The 19,173-nt window shown below is 37.7% G+C and overlaps 1 protein-coding gene and 1 long non-coding RNA gene across 7 annotated transcripts in view; one reads left to right on the forward strand and one right to left on the reverse strand.

Moving 5' to 3' along the window:
- Positions 1-14,961, forward strand: part of ITGA6 (integrin subunit alpha 6) — a 39,809-nt gene extending 24,848 nt beyond the window's left edge. For 2 of the 4 annotated variants that reach the window (XM_050976808.1, XM_018911539.3), the window contains exons 9-26: positions 788-915; positions 1,863-1,958; positions 2,407-2,468; positions 3,714-3,871; positions 4,807-4,956; positions 5,648-5,763; positions 6,668-6,857; positions 6,953-7,036; positions 7,243-7,322; positions 7,478-7,555; positions 7,650-7,752; positions 8,740-8,913; positions 9,917-10,015; positions 10,311-10,421; positions 10,505-10,603; positions 10,935-11,060; positions 12,498-12,627; positions 14,239-14,961. In XM_050976808.1, coding sequence (XP_050832765.1) covers positions 788-915; positions 1,863-1,958; positions 2,407-2,468; positions 3,714-3,871; positions 4,807-4,956; positions 5,648-5,763; positions 6,668-6,857; positions 6,953-7,036; positions 7,243-7,322; positions 7,478-7,555; positions 7,650-7,752; positions 8,740-8,913; positions 9,917-10,015; positions 10,311-10,421; positions 10,505-10,603; positions 10,935-11,060; positions 12,498-12,605 — 1,962 coding nt within the window. In that variant the 3' untranslated portion in view covers positions 12,606-12,627; positions 14,239-14,961. Of the gene's footprint in view, positions 1-787; positions 916-1,862; positions 1,959-2,406; positions 2,469-3,713; positions 3,872-4,806; positions 4,957-5,647; positions 5,764-6,667; positions 6,858-6,952; positions 7,037-7,242; positions 7,323-7,477; positions 7,556-7,649; positions 7,753-8,739; positions 8,914-9,916; positions 10,016-10,294; positions 10,422-10,504; positions 10,604-10,934; positions 11,061-12,497; positions 12,628-14,238 lie in introns of those variants that run through there. The other 2 variants (XM_009087994.4, XR_007777958.1) reach the window with 2 other exon arrangements.
- LOC108961712 (uncharacterized) lies at positions 7-17,266 on the reverse strand. Of its 3 annotated transcripts, XR_007777960.1 has the most exons (4): positions 15,516-17,266; positions 14,145-14,290; positions 1,288-1,367; positions 7-701 (listed from the first exon to the last, which is right to left on the reverse strand). It is a non-coding gene; the product is annotated as an uncharacterized LOC108961712 (long non-coding RNA). The 3 variants fall into 3 exon arrangements; XR_007777959.1 differs by lacking the exon at positions 7-701 and having other exon boundaries at positions 926-1,367; positions 15,516-17,262; XR_007777961.1 differs by lacking the exons at positions 7-701; positions 1,288-1,367 and adding an exon at positions 11,067-12,392 and having other exon boundaries at positions 15,516-17,263.
- Between the last annotated feature and the right edge of the window lie 1,907 nt (positions 17,267-19,173).

Here is a 19,173-nt window from a genome sequence, read left to right on the forward strand (position 1 = left end):
GTAATGAAATAACCTTTACTATATAATTATTCTTGAACAAAATTAAAGGAATGACAGGGCTATTATCCATCTTTCTTTCCATTGCTATTACTGGGGTGTTCGGTATGCAGGAAAGTCGCAGGGCCCTTCAAAGATTGCACTGCTGACAGGAAAGATGACGAATTCTTGATATGAAAAAATATTTTTATTTCTCGGGCCATCCATTGGCACCAATAGTATGTGAGAAAGAAAAAGATGTATGGATAAATAAATTCTGGGTTTTAAAAAAAATAAATCTGGTGCTTTGAAAACAATTAGTTTCTTTGTTTTCTCTTTCATTACTACTGTTTCACTTCCTTCTTAAAAATGTTTGGTTGGTTGTTGTTGGGGTTTTTTTTTTTTTTTTTTGTTTTATTTTGAAGGTCACTGTCCAATTTGCAGGGTGGGAATGGAACTTCATAATCCTCCCTAGAATACTGCTTGAATACTTTATAGAATACTTCTTCTGTTTCAAGTGTTTCTAGTCCATAAATACTGTACATAAAGATGAACTAAGCTCTCGGCAGATCAGTAATTTCTGGTACTCACTGCTATTGCCAAGTAACTTCTTGGAAGAAGAGCAAATCATCCTGGCACTTCAGTATCGTTTAGCTGAGCTGAACACAGAGGTCCTATTTCACAGGTCCTACTTCATTGTATCTCTTTCCCTCTTTTGTCTCTGTCTGTAAGACAGTTACGTTCAGTTGTTACTTATTTTACTTTTATCTCTCTTAAATGTCTGAATTCCCTCAATCTGCTTGCTTTTTAGGTTCTTGATGGTGAAAAAACAAAGACCAATTTCTTTGGTTACTCTATTGCTGGAAATATGGACCTGGATAAAAATTCCTACCCTGATGTTGCTGTTGGTTCCCTGTCAGATTCTGTAAATGTGTACAGGTATTATATATGGAACCTTAATTAATTACACCAGGGCTTTGGGACAAACAACTTTACTTTTCAGGCAGAACAGCCCTTCCTACAATTTATGCTCCCATCTCTAAGGTGTATAGTATCTCTGCACATAATAGTAATGTTCTTAAATACACTGGAACGGTGCCCAAGAACAGCAACTCATATGTCTTGTGGAAGAGAACAGAGTAGGTGGTAGAGGAGTTGGTGAGATTATTTAGCATTCTGCTTACTCAAAAGGAGCTTTAATCTTTTGCTGATAAAGGCGGGACAAAAACTTTTACCAAGGTGAGAATAAAAACCTCTTATGGTGACGAAGAGTGAAAGGAGTGGCCCAGTTAAGTGGAGCAGGTGGCTTACCAGCTATTTTAAACAACATCTTGATGCTTTAATGAGAACAGGATCACCTCATTTGTTTGTTCATGTGAAATGTCTTCTCCCTTCCAGAAAAAAGAAAAGACAAGTTGTCAGGCAGAAGTATGGTAACAGCCTACATGCAGAGGAAGCAGGAAATAGCATTTCCCACAGCCACCAGGCTCCATATTAAAGCTCTTGTGAACATGAACCTGAATGAACTGTAGTACCTGTAGTTGTTCCCAGGAGCTGAATTACTACTGGTGGTAGAAACCACCACTGAATTTTCTGTGTTTCATAATTGTATAGAAAGACAACTACAACATCACATTAGTGTAGCCTGCTTCCCACTCAGGATCTGTAGTTGTTCTCGGTGACCTTTGCTTAGCTTTTAATAGTTTTCAGGTTTTTTCCTAACCAGTGTCAAAGCCAAAATCTGTGTTTCTTGGAGTGTCTTTGTTGCAAATCAATGGAGGCGTGAAGAGAATCTGATATTCACATTAATTATTTCATTAATCTTAACAGAAATGACTTCTTTTTTTACAAATTATTTTTATTCCCTGTTTTTTCCCCAAATGAAGATCTCGGCCTGTGATAAGCATTAGAAGAAACATTACAGTACAGCCTGATAGAATTGATCTAAAGAAGAAGAACCCTGAGGACCAGGCTGAAATCAGGTAAATGAGAAAAGAAATTACCAGAAGCCTTGGTGTATTGAACTTTCTACTGTCCAGATTCTTTCAGTGATCATGTTTAAGTGAAGGGATATGAGAGTCATGCAGGTTAAGCAGATCTATCGTTCATTTTGACTTCCTGAACTTCTTCAGGCTCCTGTGCTAAAGACAAGGTGTGGAATATGACCTTCTCATAACGTTCATTTTTGAAAATTATTGTCACCTTGCCTCTTCAGACTTTTACCACAAGTATCTTGGCTTGAACAGCTTTGTCTTGGGTAGACACATAAGAGCAAATCCTTAATTTCTTATTAACCATTTCTTCTTGCTTTATAATTCAGTCTAGTAAGCAGTAAATACCACAGTCCTAAGACTGATCAGTTGAAACTTTTCATTCTGTTGGACCATGCCTTAATAAAAGTTAATACTAATTTCTTGGCACTTTTTACAGGATGGATGTGAAAGCATGTTTTAAATATACTGCAAACCCCAGAGATTTAAATCCAAGAATAAGTAAGTTCTGAAGATAAATATTTTTGATCTGTCACATGGTTTGTTTTTGGTGTTTGTTTTTTTTTAAGAGTTCATCATGGAAACATATTACTCAAAGTATAGTGAGTCATCTCAGACAGTGACTGACAAATTTAAAATGTGACTCAGTGCAAGCTCAGCTGTTGCACAGTCTGTATTTAGAGTCATGCTGGTGTGTTAAGCTGTTCTGTGGATGACAGACTAAAGCCTTCTAAGTAATACAACTGCCAGTGAGCAAATGGCTTCTATACAGACCCAAACCATTTTGCCTCTCTAGGTTAGTGCCGCTTTAGAGAATCCTAAACCTTTTTTAAGGCAAATTTTATACATCCTTAGTGAGCATTACTTCTTATTGGAGGCTTACCCTATGAACCTATCCTGTATACATGAAAATGGTTTTGTGGAAATCACTAACTTAAATAAAAAAGTTTGCATTAATAGGAGAAGACTGGAAGACTATGCCATAAAGATGTAAAGCACTTGTTACAATGCTGCTGTTATTACCTCTAGGAGAACTGTGTAGGATTTTCAGAGGAAATGAGAAGAACTTTAGGCCAACGACCCTTTTTTCCTGTGTTGTCTTGAGTTTCTCATTTAATTTTAAAACCTGAAGGCTGTGCTTGAATGAGTGCTGGTGCTTTAGCAGGTGAAGTGTTTGTTTGGCACACTCAGTGCTCTCTCCATCTGTGCAGCACTGAATTAGCTCGGTGAAGCAATCATTTAAAGATGCACCAAGTTCAGATCTAGGAAAACATGCCTCAGCACACAGCTGGACAGCTCTAGGCACACTTCTGCTTTCAGTGTTAAAATTACCAGTGTATCTTGTCCTCAGAATCCTGCTGGCTCTCAGGTGCCATTTGGGACCCAGCACAGTTGGGGCACTTACAGCCGGTAGCTCAGCCCTCTGCTGGCTCCATACAGCAATTACAGCTCCCCCAGCCAGCCCCGCATGCCCAAGGGAACGGTTTACTTTGGGAATAAAAGGATTTGGTTTAGAAATTTTCTTTAGATTCACATACGGGGTACCTGGCCCTCAACTGTGGCAGGACAAAACTTACACATGGAGAAAGTTTTCTTTTAAATAACTGAAAACAGTTTGTGAAGTCCAGCACTGTCTGGAGCAGTCTTCTAGAATAATGCTTAAGATCTTATCTTGTAAAATTAAAGTTCTCTTTTAAATGGCAGTGATTATTTTTTTATAGTGATCTACTTTATTTTTTCACATAGAGATCAATTACACGTTTGAAGTGGAAAATGAGAGGCGGCAGCTGGGCCTGCCCTCCAGGGTGCGCTTCAGTGACCACTCGTCTGATCAGTTCACTGCAAGTACAACCCTCAGGGGACAGAACTCGTGGGAGTGTGTGACTACAAAGCTCATACTGCAGGTAAAAGAGAGTATTTTATTTACCTTTCACTTAGATCCACTTAAAAGAATGTTCTTTTTTTGGCAGCCTTATGGAAGGAACCTTTTTATATAATTTTGTATATAATTTCAAAGTCATATGCAATATAAAACTTCAAAAATAGAAACCCACCATAGTTTACTATTCTCTGCACACATGCTGCTTCCTCCTGTTGCCTTGCAAAGTAGGGATGAAAACTGTAGCCACTGCAGCACACTCTGGAGGTTCACAGAGCTGAACTAATTTAGAGCAATAGAGAGCGACTAAGTGCCAGAAATGGAGAGCTGGTTCCAACAGAAATAATTGTTACAGAATTTTATAATGTGACTGTTTAGGAAAAGAATTTTAACCCATGGGTTTTGGAGTGGACAAATGGGCAGGGCAAGAAAGCTTGGTATGTGTGTGTTCTCTTGACTTGGCTGCTGTAGCGGTGCCTGGAGATGGTATTGCTCCAGAGGCTAAACAGATTCCCTCTCCATGGCTCAGTAGGAATAAGTCAGCCTCCAAGGTTGCTTTTGACCACAGTAAATTAAAGTACTTTCATATATTAATAGAATAGAATCATAGAATGGTTTGTGTTGAAAGGGACCCTAAGGATTATCTTATTCCAACTCCCATGCCAGGGGCTGGGACACCTTTTACCAGACCACATTACTCAAACCTGTTCCAGTGTGTTATTTTACAACAGCTGTGTGAATTTCACCTGCCTGAATTACTGTCTGTGGTTCATAGGAATTCTTAATGGTGAGACAAACTGTCAGATTGGGAAACCAGAGGAAAAAAAGGAAAATAGTGCCGGGCTCTTTGTGTTCCTGCATGTTTAGAAAATGCTGAGTTTATATACAGTACAGCCCATCTTTGTGTTGCTTTTTTCTCTGCACTGTATACTAATGATGCCATTTAAAATATTTTAACAGGAAAAAATTAAAGATAAGCTACGTCCCATTCCAGTATCAGTCAGTGTTAAAATTGCTGGCCTGGAGTCACCATCCAAGAGAAAAGAGAGTGCACTTCCAGATCTTACACCAATTCTAAATTCAAATGAATCTGAAACAGAGACCACAAAAGTAAGCCTTTGATATCACATACTCACAAAAATCTGTACTTCTACAAATAACTTAAAGACGGTAGAAAACTAAATTGTGTCCAAAGGAAATAATTCGGGTGGCACTGGACATGTAACTGTTGGATTATTATTTTATATTTTGTTCTGAACATGTTACAATGTGTTATGAACTATGTACCATGTTCTTCTGCAACAAAAGTGAAAATGGTATAGCTCCTTGGTTTCTTTCCTCTCCCCAGTAAGTATAGGAGGAAATGTACTTTTGATTAAAAACAGAAATTCATTGTCTCCTGTTGGGAACATTTGTCCAACATAACAAGATAATGTACACTCTTAATTCTTCTACTCTTAGGATGCTGAAATGGCATTTGAGCAATGACTGCAGCAGTGACATAGAAGGGAGGGAATATCTCCCTTAAAGATGTATTTTCCTCATAATAAGGGTACCTCTCATTTAGAATTATCCAACTCTGCTTTTTAGTCACACGTAAAGTTCTAAACTACCACCATCAAGGGCTGTATCTCAAAAGCAATACTCAACAGGCAAGAATTAAGTCAGGTTAAAATCTGAACTCTGTCCAGGGAAAGTGCCTTGTGAGTTCCATGTAGATGCTTTATTCAATGTGCTTCAGGAGTCTGATTTTAAGCTACTATTGTGTGTCAGGTGGTAAAAATGGTTTGGTTTTATTTAGGTGGAGTTCTTAAAAGAAGGATGTGGAGAAGACAATGAATGTCACAGCAACCTTAAGCTTCAGTACCGGTTTTGTACGAGAGAGGGAAATGAAGACAGGTTTACTTATTTACCACTGTAAGTCTTGATTAATGCACTTCTAAAATTCAAATTATTAACAAGTCCTTAAAAGAACTTTTAGGAGAGGATTTTGGGAAAGAGAGCAGCTTTTTTTTTTTTTTGTGTTTGGCAACCACAGCCCTTGGTAGTAGTATCGATTTGTCAGGGTGAGGAATGGGGGCAGAGGGGAAGAGCTTGAGAAGAAAAGTGGTTCAGAGTTGAATGGCCACTAAGTGGCCACAATAGTGCAGGGTGGGATAAAAGAAAAAAACCAAGTCAATTTAATACCTGGAGAAATGATATTCTAAACCAGCCTTGCAGTAGTTTGTGTGACACTTCAATTATTTCACAGATGAAACTTAACTCTGTGATGACTTGATAGAGTATGGTCTCATAGCCCAAGAGAAGTCGTTACAGAGAAGTGCAGTGATTGTTTCATTTTAACACATGCCGGCCCCAGCACCCTGCTGCATCCCTCCTTCCCGGAGGGCCAGTGAAATTAGAGCAGGGATAAAACAAGCAAACAAATGTTTATTTATTGCCAGTAGTCAGACATTTTTAGCAGTGAGTGCCACACTCAGAAGCCAAACCCATGTATACTTTACAAGTATAAAGCAGGTCAGTAGATTGATTTGGAGAAAATTCATCACTACATGAGTCAGATGCAAGTGCTGGTTCAGAAATATTATAAACTCCTGATTACTTGAGGGATTTATCATCCTGTTCTTCCTCTTCACTGCTGGCTACTGTCAGGTGAAATACTGGTGTGGGGGAAAAAAACCTGACTATGCATGTTCACAGTTTTACTATAGTTCTCCCCCAATATGAGGAAATTGTATTTGGATAAACAATCATAAGAAGCAAACTTGCATACACATTTGTTTTCCTAATGCACAGAACCCTGTACATTCTGTTTCTGTAGTGAAAAGGGCATGCCAGTGCTTGTTCTGAAAGACCAGAAAGATATTGCCCTGGAAATAACTGTGACAAACAATCCATCTGATGTAAAAAATCCACAAAAAGATGGTGAAGATGCATATGAAGCTAAACTAATTGCAACTTTTCCAGACAGTCTGACATACTCTGCATTCAGAGAGATGAGGGGTTATCCTGTAAGTATTTTTAAGAGAAAAAAATACTGAAAAATTTAAAATATTTCCAGCATATTTTTACTTGTAAATGTGTTCTGTTTAATCTGTTTAATCAGGAGAAACAGCTAACATGTGGTGCTAACCAAAATGGTTCTCAAGCAGAGTGTGAACTTGGAAATCCTTTCAAAAGAAATTCTAATGTAAGTTGCACTTACTTTACTCTGGTTGTAAGATCTCATTCTGACTGACTGCAGTCATCCAAAGGTCCTGTGTGTCGCAACTGGAAATTTGATTTGGATCTCTCTTTTTAACTCTAGAACTTAATACTGAAATGTTCTATAAAATTTCATTTATCAATATATCTTATAAAGAGCTCATGTATTTCATTATCTTTTTTCTTGTTTAGGTAACCTTTTATCTGATCTTAAGTACCACTAAGGTTAATGTTGATACAACAGACCTAGACATTAACCTGAAGCTGGAAACGTAAGTTTTCTTCATGTGCATGCACCTGCACTTTGCTTTGATATGCAGTTGTAAACATTTTGAATTTATTTGTTTGATTCACTGAAGTAATTTAATAGTAGAGAGAAACCCACTGAATTTGTAAAATAAACACCATTGTTTCCTTTTCATTGTAGAACAAGCACTCAAGTTAATTTGACTCCAATTACAGCCAGTGCTAAAGTGGTTCTTGAATTGCTTTTATCACTCACTGGGTAAGTGTTGATAGCATGACGGATTGGGGGGTCTGAGGACAGTTGTGCTTCATTAAAATCTGATTATTCTCCTTTCCCACCCCGACCTGAACAGAGTTGCTAAGCCTTCTCAGGTATATTTTGGAGGTAACATCATTGGTGAGAGTGCAATGAAATCTGAAGATGATATTGGAAACCTCATAGAGTATGAATTCAGAGTGAGTAATTTAGAATGATGCCAACAGCTGCTTTTAATCAATGCACAGCTTCTTGCTTTATACATATGAATACTTTAAAAAGTTGCTATAATGACATTTGCTTTCTTTGTCCCAAAATCCTAACTTCCTGTTCAGAACATGCAGTTTGACTGTGGGCTAAAGCTTCTTTAGGCGTAGATATTTTATGATCGTATTCTGAGGAAGTGGCCTGAGGCTGCCTGCACACTTTTTTTTTGGGAGCAGTTCATGCACATTCAGTTGTATGGCATAAAAGCCTCTGCAGGGAGGGAACAAAGTTAAAGCAGAATGTGCCTGGGGCTTGCCCAGGCTTGGCTGGTGCACACAGGCAGCAAGAGTGGGCTGAGCACAGAGCCAGCGCAAGGAGGTGCTGCGAGAGCCCCTCTGAATGTGTGAGCTTATTCCGCTGTCTTGGCCTTCTGCATAATACAGCAAGGAGGAGACTAAGAGAAATAAAGTCCATCTCTGTCAGTCTTTTACTTATTTCTTTACCTGGTCCATGTATTATAGCAGCAGCAGTTGAAATACCTGACTTAAAACTTTCTAGCATGATCAGTGACACTAATAAAGAAAAAGAAGAGGTTGGGAAAAAAACTTTCAGACTTACAAGAGCGAAGAGCTTGTTCTCTGTGTCAGAGTTCATCAGAAACTTGCAGTTTGCCTCAGTTACGCAACTGACTGATTTGTTAACTATAAATTTGAGTTGTTGTTTCCCATGAAGATTAATTTCTAAAAAGTCAACAACTGTAAGTTTGTGTTAGGGAATTCTAATCCTTCTATGTATTTACTTGCTCCCCACATATGCTAGTTTTGGTATATGCTTTGTCTTTGTACTATTTTGACTGCCTTTCATCTGATCTAATTTTCCTGTTAGCTGCATGCTTAAAGCTTGTCCAAATCAAAAATGTTTTCAGGAAGAAAATCACTCTGAAAAGTATTTCACAGTTTAAAGGAGGTTTGTTTTAACAGGTAACTAACTTGGGCAGACCACTGAAAACATTTGGCACTGCTTCCCTGGACATCCAGTGGCCAAAAGAAATTAGTAATGGCAAATGGCTGCTTTATTTGATGAAAATAGACTCCAAAGGCTTGGAAAAAGTCTCCTGTCAACCTGAGAATGAAATCAACAGTTTGCGTGTTGCGGTATGTTACCCTGTCTTCTGTGGTGGTACAACATGGAAGCACCCCACACAAGTGAGAGCAAGGCACGAGAGCTTGCCTCCCCTAGAAGGAGTTACTTTATATCTTAAGCAGCTCACAAGCACTATAGGTGACCGGTGTATCAGTGAATAAGCCCATCAGGAAACTTCGTAACAGCTGATGAAGCTGATATGCTGAAGGATAGATGCTATGACACAATGACTGTTTTTGCAATGAGCACTGCTGTCATAGGCTCTTATACAGGATTAAACTGCTGATTGTTCTAACAAATTTCATCAGTATTATTGAAAACTGCTCAGTAATAAAAACATCTGAGTTCTTACTCAAAAAACAAGAAATAACTAAATATCTTCCTAGCCTAGGGGCATTCCGTGTTCTTTTTCTGAAGACAAAGGGGCTTGAACTTAAATTTGTTTATTTACAACACATATAATAAAAAGCAATTTTCATAGGCCTGGATTGTGCCTATCTAGCAAAATCTTTTTCTGAAAACTTAAGGTGCATTTTCTTCCTTCTTCATATAATCTTAAGATTATACAGAAAGAGTTTTTATTTTCCACCATCAAAACAGCATGCACATAAACCATTTTTGGCAGATCATTGTATTAGTTAGTATAACTTGAAGTGAGTATAATTAATATACAGTTAAAAAAACCTGCATCTACTGACCTTAGCACATTCTTACTCTGTTTTAACAGAGTACCATTAGTACCCTTCATCTAGAAGTAAAAATGGAAATAGCATTGAAAGATTTATAAATCTAAACCTCCCTTTGCCCTATTAAAGAAAATAGTCAGTTGGCCTTTTGATAATCTCAAAATTTTATTCTTAGCAGTAAATGTAGGTAAGTAGGGATATATAATTCTATCAGTCACGTGCTGATTTTGGAAGAAGAAAACACTGAGCTCTAGTTTCTCTGCTTGTATGAATTAAAAGATTCTTATGATAAACTGCTTTTTAGCTTTCTACTTTTTTTTCCTTGTAGGAATCCCATAACTCAAGACGGAAGCGTGAAGTTGCTGAGAAGCAGATTACAGACAGCCAGGCATTTTCCTTATTCTCAGAAAGAAAATACAAGACCTTGGTAAGGATATTGCAACAGCTGTATTCTTGACAGATACCTCCCTTGGTCCCTTTAAAGTGGGCTTTTCTGAGTTTGGCAGAGTGAAAGAAATTCTCTCTTTCCGTTCTTTTTAGCTTATATCCAAATAGCAATGCTTTTTAAATTTTGAACGTTTAGATCATCTACTGTTAGGAAGAACTAGGAAAGAATATCTGCATAGTTACTTACCTTATAATCCAATTTTTAATCTTGGGGTGATATTTAAACAATCTGTGAAGACATGATCTTATTCAGATGTAGGAATCTGTAATTGCAGAGCTGCGATGTGAATGCACGTTGTGTGGATATAAAGTGTCCCCTGAAGGGTTTAGACAGCAAGGCATCTATTGTGCTGCGTTCCAGGCTGTGGAACAGTACTTTCTTAGAGGTAAGTCCTCTTACCTGCCCTTCTTGAAAGGTCAGAGTTCTTTCCTGCTCTGTGTCTAATATACATGTTTTATTTTGGAACAGGAATACTCAAAAATGAATTACCTTGACATTCTTGTTAGGGCTTCTATCAGTGTTCCTGCTGCAGCTAAGAATGTTAAACTCACAAATGAAGTTGCTCAGGTAAGTTCAGTGTTTAATGCTGACCACATGTTATGGTTGTGGTCGTTCTACCTTATCTCCAAAGACCAGGAATGAAACAAATTTAAAACAAAACTAGCTAAAAGTTTAACTTTCTAACTGTGTTTTGAATTATCAATAATTTTTACCTTTTAATGGGGTTGAAAAAATTCATTACCATATTCAAATGATACCAGGGGGAGCTTTTTCTTTAAAAGCATTCTGTGGAAGATGTCTTGTTAGAGGAGAGGTATGACTATATAAATTGCAGCTTTCTAATTAAACATGCACCTTCTAAAATACTCCTTCCACCTACATATTTTCTGTCCTGTAGGTCCGTGTTACTGTATTTCCTGCAAAACCAGTAGCCCTTTATACTGGAGTTCCGTGGTGGATCATTGCGGTGGCTATCCTTGCTGGAATACTCATGCTTGCACTGTTGGTATTCCTACTATGGAAGGTGAGATTTTATGAATCTGGTTGTTTTTTATTTTCTGGTCTATAACTGACAAGATAGCAAACTAATTAAGTATTTGGGACTCAAAACAGGGCAAAACTGCACAAATCATACATTATCAGTTTCTCAGTTTTGCAACACTTGGAATTAAAATGGTTGTACAGGCAGACTTGTTACATAATTTTTCTGTTTTCACATCCTCAAAAGGAAGTATTTTGAGCTCCAGATGAAACTTGAGACAAATCTTCAAAACCATAGTTTGATACAGATGGATAAAGCCTTTGGGAGCCTCTGCAGTTAGGTGTAAAACTTCATGTGAGCTATTTAGAAATGTTTTAGTAGGGTGCTGTTCTCATAACATCAGAAATACCATTAAACTGATAGTATATGAAAATAACGAAAAGCACAGTATTAATACATAGCCATGTGTGCTAGTGAATTTCTTACTATTGCTTTTTTATATTAGAAACCTTAAAGAAAGAAATAAAGAGGTATAACAAACGTTTAAATATTGCAAAAGAAAAAATCAAGTATCTTTTTTCTAATGACCTTTGTAAAAATGCCAGTTATTTGTGGTCCCAAGTATAACAGAACAATACTTTCATTCTTAGTTTTTATAGGTTAGTAGTACTTGCTGTTACTGGATAGCAGAAGGTTATTAAGGAAGAGGAGGTGAAGAATATCCTGTCACTTTTTTTTCCGGTGAAACTGCAGCAGTTAGCTTTGAAAAGCTATTTGCTGCAAGTTGCTTCCCATAGGATAGTTCTGATTTCCTTATTTTCTAAGAAATGCCCAGCTGTTCCTGTAAATACTCCTGATGAATGAATACTGGGTGGGCTGTTAGGTTCTAACTACGAGTGTTTTACTGTGCCTGGAAATACAAACATTTTTCACATGCGCACACAGTGAAAAATGCTCTTTCTGATGACACAGAGTGTGCTGTTCTATGAAGGACAAACATTGTACTGGAAAGACAGATACATCATTGGTTTAAGACAAAAGGTTGTATTGAAAGGGCTGAAAGAGTAACTGGTTTTCTTCTACACCCTGTTGTTTTGTCTGTCCCGTGCACTAGTCCACAAACAGGTTTCTGTATGGGCTTCTTTCTGCTCTTCACAGCTACGTTCACTTGCTATGGACGTCATTTATTGTAGCTTTTCTTAAAAATATCCCAAACAGATTCTCTACAAATTTATCAAAATGCCTCTGATATAATATTCTTAGGTTACTCTGCTAGTAACTCAGGTTATTTTACTCTGTTATTGTATAGATCAAAGAAGTTCTCAGATCTAGAAACAGCTGAGTTCTTGTGATGACTTCTTTTGTTTCTTTGGCCTGTGAAGGGATAATGGGAAGACAGTTGACAGACTTAAGTCAGTTTCAATAGGTTTGATTTCTTTCAGTCCACAAAAAATGACTAAATACCTTGCTTCCTTGTAGTGTGGTTTCTTCAAGAGAAATAAGAAAGATCATTACGATGCCACATATCACAAGGCTGAGATCCATGCTCAGCCATCTGATAAAGAGAGACTTACTTCTGATGCATAGTACTGATCTACTTCTGTAATTGGTAACTGATGATATTTTTTAATTTCTAGCTGTGGCAGATGCTATGGGTGCAGTGGCTAACTGTGAAGCTTTTTCTGCATAAGTTTTATTAACTTTTGGATTTCAAGCTATCATACTTGCTTGCTCCTTCTGTTGATAGATTCTTCAGCTTTTGGTGCATGTGAACACACAGAGGTTTACCCTGGTCTAAAATGCTTCTTTTTTATTTTTTAAAAAACATGGTGATCTGTTGCAATGGGCTTCTGTATTTTTTTTTTAATTTATGCTTTACCATTACAAGTAAGTCTTTTAAGCTTGCAAGATGGGCATCAACACTGTAGAGTTAAGATGCAAAGATGAGACTGCAGCAACAATACATAAATTTGCTTTACTAACCTTTAGTGCATGCTGTACATGTTGCTTACATTGGAGAAGGGTTTTCATAATGAGAATTTATTACTGTGGAAACATCTGTTTTACTTGAGTTCTAAGGTGTACTTGTCTAGGAACACACTTTGCTGAAGTTACAAGATGCATGATGATTTATGCTTCCAGCAACCTTTATTCCATTTACGATATTATGCACATGTGCATTGTATCCATAAGTGTGCTTGGGATGAGGGAGTGGGGAGAAATTCTTTATGAATTATTTCTAAACAGTGGTTAATGAAACTATGAAATGGCTAATCATTTAGTCTTTGCTCACTGTAATTTTTCAAAATTCAGTTCTTAGTTCTAATATTAAGAAACCCCCAAACTATTGACCAAAAAGAACCAAAAAATCCAGCACCTTTAATACTATGAAAAAAAGCTTGCTTGCTTTAACATTTAACCAGCTTGCTGGCTGGTTCTTACCCCCAGCATATCTAATGACAGCTGCATTGCACAATGTCTCTTAACCTGAATTTTGATCCGTAAGGATGATCAGTGATCCTTAAGGATGTAAAGCTGAGTGTGTACCAATCATTATCTTTGTATATTGTGGCCATAGCTCCCTTTTGTTTTGGAAATTAATTTTAGTCCATGCCTCGATATTCAAAATCAGTTTTTACAGCTTGAGTAAAAAACTGAAGAGCACAGATAAGCTGTTACAGGTTTCATCCAGGGCGACTTCCCATGGCAAGCAAGACTCATGTTTTTAATACAGCACATGTGTAGGTAGTTCAGGTGACTGAAGTGGAAATGATGCTTTGAAAACCAAGGCACTTAGGGTAACTTTTTTTGAATGTTCTGGAAATCTTTCTGTAGGTTCTTAAGGGTAAATCATGTCATCATACAGGAAGACACTGAACTACATACCTACCTTTGATTCAGGAGAAGCAGCTTTCCTGTGTGTAGCAGTGTATGTCCTCATTAGCTGAATGAACAGCTTTGTACTGGAGGGAATCTTTTTAAGGTATTTGATTACCATGGATAGTCAGAGCATGCCCTTTGTCTTTAACTGCTGCTGAACAGCTAATGCAGACCTCTTGGCTCACATTTTTACAACTAAATATGCTACATTTTTGGCCTACATACTTTTGTTTCCAATTTTCTTACCTGCCTATTTGTGTGAAGGAAGAATTTCCTGCCACTACAGTAGTACTTTGGCAACAACTTCACCCCTAAACTGTTGTTTTCCTCCTCTGCGCAGTGCGGGTTCTTCCGGCGTTCCAGGTACGAAGACAGTGTCCCCCGCTATCACGCTGTAAGAATTCGGAAAGAGGAGCGACAGATCAAAGATGGGAAAAGCCAAGACCTTGAGACAAAACAGTGGTTCACCAAATGGAATGAAAATGAAAGTTATTCTTAGGCAAAAATACTGTTTCTCCACAAAGTTCAGATAGAGGTTAAGGTTTTCACTCATGGAATACTGATGGAGTTAGATCTGTGAACACTATATACATTCACCATTTGATTGTAGATATTACTACTATTATTGAGGCTTTTATTTGCACAGTTAAAATGGCTTCAACAGACTTCATTTGCCTTATTTAATTTCCACACTGCCTCTTCATCCCCCTTAAATCTAACCCACACTTAAGATGATATTATGCTGATGTGTGGGGTCTTTTCTGCAAAATAAGCAAAACCACTACAGCAGACCTGATCCTCCTTTGATCCTGTCTTTCTTCCTAGTTATTTAAGGCATGCATGATTAAGGTCAAGATGAGTTCTCCATTGTTCCTTCAATACACAGAGCTTTATAAACACACAGTGGCCTTATCAAACTTCGTTCAAGTATAACTGAAGACCTGCAAGTCTGCTTTAGTCATAACCTTTGCCTGCTGCAGTAGTTAGGTCTTAACAAAAAGCATCATCTTAAATTACACGTGCACTGGGTCATGTTGCTTGACTTTGGGTTCTTTTTTTTTAAGATCAGATTGTCTGATTTTTGCTCACAACAAACATACACAGGTTTTTTTTTTTTTAAGAGGGTTGAATATTAGGTGTACTTTCTGTATATATATATTTTAGTCATTTTTGTATTTATTTTTATTATAAATCATTGACTAACTGGTAGGCTGAAGACTACTGAATTTTTAAATCCACTGTTCTGGTTTTTGTGTTTCTGTGTTTGAACTTCAAATTATGAGACCTGAGGCTTTCACTGCATTTAAAAAAATCACTGAAGGTGCCAATGCTTCCTAAAATGTAAATATTTATACAAATGATGTATATGGGTGCTTTCTTTTCCTGATGCTTATAACATCAGGTCCTGTAACATGATTTGTATATTACTGTGGACTGTTTAACAATTTGGACACCAAAGTGTAGTAAAGTTTTAGATACCACTTTATACTCACTGCAAGAAAGTGAAAAGTCCTTTGGAAACCTCTTTCCAGCTTCATAAGGACTTCCTGGCCAGCAAAAGGCCTTGACTACTGCAACAGTTGTATAGCACTTGGAGGCTATAGATGCCTTACTTACCTGAACTGTCAGGATCTGAGCTGATCCACGTTGAGACTACTGAATCATCTTGAATACCTGAATGTTGATAAAAGTAGAACCGTGTTATTAGTAATCTGGTTATTGTAACATAACTGAGAAAATGATTTAAAGAGTTTACTTTTTTACCCATATTCTAAAGCCTTGGTACTATTTAAGATTTAGTTCATAGTTGTGTATTCCATTTGGAACAAAATTCTGCTCAAAAAGTATGCATGTTAATTGCTTGTACTATGAACTATGCAAAAACCTCTTGGTACTTTTTCCCTCACAGGGTAAAAACCTGCTAGGAGGGCAGTTGTCAAATGTCTTATTTTTACTGCTAACTTTGAATGTACCTTCTTGGAAGGCATGGTCACCTAAAAAGTTACCTTTAGTGTTAACTAAGATGAGTCTATTAAACTAGATAATCTCAGTGTGTTATGACCCTGACTTTATGAATGCTTACATAATAATTATGCATTAATATCTTTAGATCTAAAGATATTAATACACAATTAACTATGTATTAAAATATTTTAGAATCTTAGCTTATTTGCTTAAAGGCTCAGCAGCATCAGAAGCCAGGCTCATCAGGGGCTAAGAGGCTTGAGAAATAAGAGAAATACCCCTGAGTATAAAATCAGATTGTGGCCCTCATCTAAGAACATGAATGTCTTAGCAGTGTTAAAAGTCCTTGAAAAATAAGTTGTGTCACTGGTATATTTTTATCTCAAACTTTTGTTATACCAGCTAAGAATGCTACATCATTCCATGATTAGAAATTGCCTGTGGATATTTGTATAGAAGTGTGAAATAAATTTTTTTTAAGTTAAAGATGGTCTTGGTAATTTTATCAGGCTTAACTGGTGTCCACAGCTAAGTTCCCTAGAAGAAGAGGCTGAAAGTGGCAGGCTTTAACAAGTTCTCTCTCAGCATAGCTCTTGCTGCCCTGCTCCATGCAAGGGGCAGATAAGAAGCAGCAGGAGGTAAGGCGCAGGCCCTCTGCTGCTTGCTGCCATTGCCAGCAGTGGTAGGAGTCAGAGCATCACGTGCCAGCTCCCAGCGGGACATGGCTCCTCTCCCCTCACTCCATGCTTGCACTCATGCTGCCCCAGAACCCTTCCATGCAAGCAACCTCCTAAAAAGCTTAAATAGTGCCAGATGAGTATTTGAGTAAGTGGTGGATAGCTACATCCCCCCAAACTGGTCAAGGACTTTGCATACCTATTTGTATTTATTTGGCAGTGGAAGTTTGATATAACACAATTGCAGGGTAGTTTCAAGTCTACCAAAAAAAGCCCTATGGAAAAACCAGAATTATGCAGGGAAAAAAAAATCCCACCAAACCCAACAGACAAAATGTGGCTCCCCTTTTAAGATACTAGCCCCCACTGGATGCTTTTACTCATTTTTGCTGAAAGGCCTTTTGATACAACAAAGCTCAAAGAAAAATGTTAGCTGGATATATGCTAGGCCACTCCTTGTTGAGGCCAAAAAGCTTCCAGAACTAGACCCAGAAAATGCTGCTAGACCCTTCAGAGCATCTCAAAGACAAGAACTTCACCTGCTCATTTTAAGCAATTACTCTCCTTTACATGAAGGCCACAAACATTTGTCTACAAGAAGACAAAATATCAACTGGCAGCACAGTTAAGTAGCTGGTCATAGTAAGTTCTGAACAAATCTATTACATTTTATTTTATATGTATGCTTATATGTACCATACACATAATAGTACTAGATGTAGTCTATACAATATATACAGTGGTACAGCACTCCTAATTGTGTACGTGTACAAAATGTATGCATATATGTGATATATAAAAATTAATGTTCACTACAGATAGTGTGTGTTTTATATCCATATGAAAATATACACACTCTATATCCTCCAAGGTACAGAAATAGAGTGTTGGTAAACTGCAATACTTTCCCATGTGTTTATTTAATTGCTGCAGTACAGCAGACACCTTATAAAAGAGTATACCTTTGAATTTAAGGGACCACCACAGTTCAGTTCCAGTAGCCACCTGTCCATAAGAGTTATATGTGGAAAAAGAGAGGCAACAGGGTGCTCAGTTGGACACAAATCAAGAATCAGCACATGAGGTAAAAGGAAATTCTGAAAGGGGCACTGAACCACCAATCCCCATAAAGCACCCTTGTTGCAATGCTGATCATCATGGCTGCAGTGTGTCTTCACAGACTGCACAGAACCAGAGAGCTGCTCATGTTCAACATCTGCAGTAGCTTCTCCCAGCACAAAGCAGTGTGTCAGCAGTTGGTTTCAGAGGCCAGGAGACCAACCTGTGATGAAACAACCAGGCAACTGCAGCCAGTGCTCTGAGCCAGCAGTGGCCTGTGGACACGCTTGGACGTGCTTCAGCTGCCTCACCAGACAGCACAGGCTGTGTGGCACAGGAAGAGCGTGAGTGTTTCCCTCTAGGGATTGTGTAACCAGTTGCTTTAGTTTTTAATTCCAGTCCTCAGATACCTTTCAATGTCTATCTTTCCAGGCCCCAGAGTCATAATTCATACTATACACCTTTTACAGGCTCATAAACCTTGCCGAGTCCTATCCCTGTAAAAAACTGCAAAACTCCTTATCCCAAAAGACTCCTGCTGTAACGGGCCTTAAACCCCAGCCAAGGTGGGGTCTAAGAGCCCCATAAGGGTCATAGCTCCTCACAAAGAGAGACCAAAGCCACACAAACCAGTATTACCCTAAGAATTTGTCTAGCATAGCAAAAACTCAACTTACTGACAAAAACCTAAGGATAAAGACAAACCTAAGAATAAAAAAAATTTGTGCAAGTTAAGTACACAAACAGTTTAGATGGGCCAGGTGACTGTGCAGGCATTGCAGCCAAACATATAAACCACTGAAGAAAAGAAAGAAATATTACATGGATACTCATACCTGGAAATTTAAGCTTTTTTCTTAATCTGAGCTGCATCTACTTTGGAGCAGCTCAGATTAAGAGCTTCATTAAGGAAAAGGAAAAAAGCACTAGTACATGCAGCACCCAAGAATTGATGACTTCCAGTAACACCTTAACAAACAAGAAACTTTCTATGTAACACCCTGCAACATTAGAACTTAAAAAATAAATAAAATTGAAATTCAACTAAACATTGTGTTTTCAGTTCTTCTGAGGTCTGAATTGTTCTGTCCCATTTAAATTATTGATCCAGATGTATCAGAATTTCAACAACACCAATAAGCATGAATATGAGAAGGAAAAACACAAACTAATGAAAATAATACATTTCTCCTTTTTGGTTTGCATAAGAATTTACAGAAATTAGTACATGAGAGCTCTGGCCAGTGTCACACTGAATCACATCAGAGCAAGCTCCTAGAAAATCATCAATGAGAGAAACAGGTTTTAGGAGAGAAAGAGCATTCAAAATTTTCTCCAATATTCTAACAGAACAGGTTTACAAGGATCAGGATCTGATCGGTTGTTTAAACAAGATGAGGAAACACTATTAGGTAAATAGAGCAGTTCTTATCTGAAAACAGCATTTAAAGAATTATCCACCATTCTTTTATCCACAGTCATTTCTGTGACTGCTCATCCTGCACAACTTTTTCTGAGAAAAGTGCTCTCTGTTTACATGACTGTGTATGGTCCCTAGCTTACAGTGCACAATG

This window comes from Serinus canaria, chromosome 7, assembly GCF_022539315.1.
Source record: "Serinus canaria isolate serCan28SL12 chromosome 7, serCan2020, whole genome shotgun sequence".
In the NCBI taxonomy this organism is placed as follows: Eukaryota; Metazoa; Chordata; class Aves; order Passeriformes; family Fringillidae; genus Serinus; species Serinus canaria.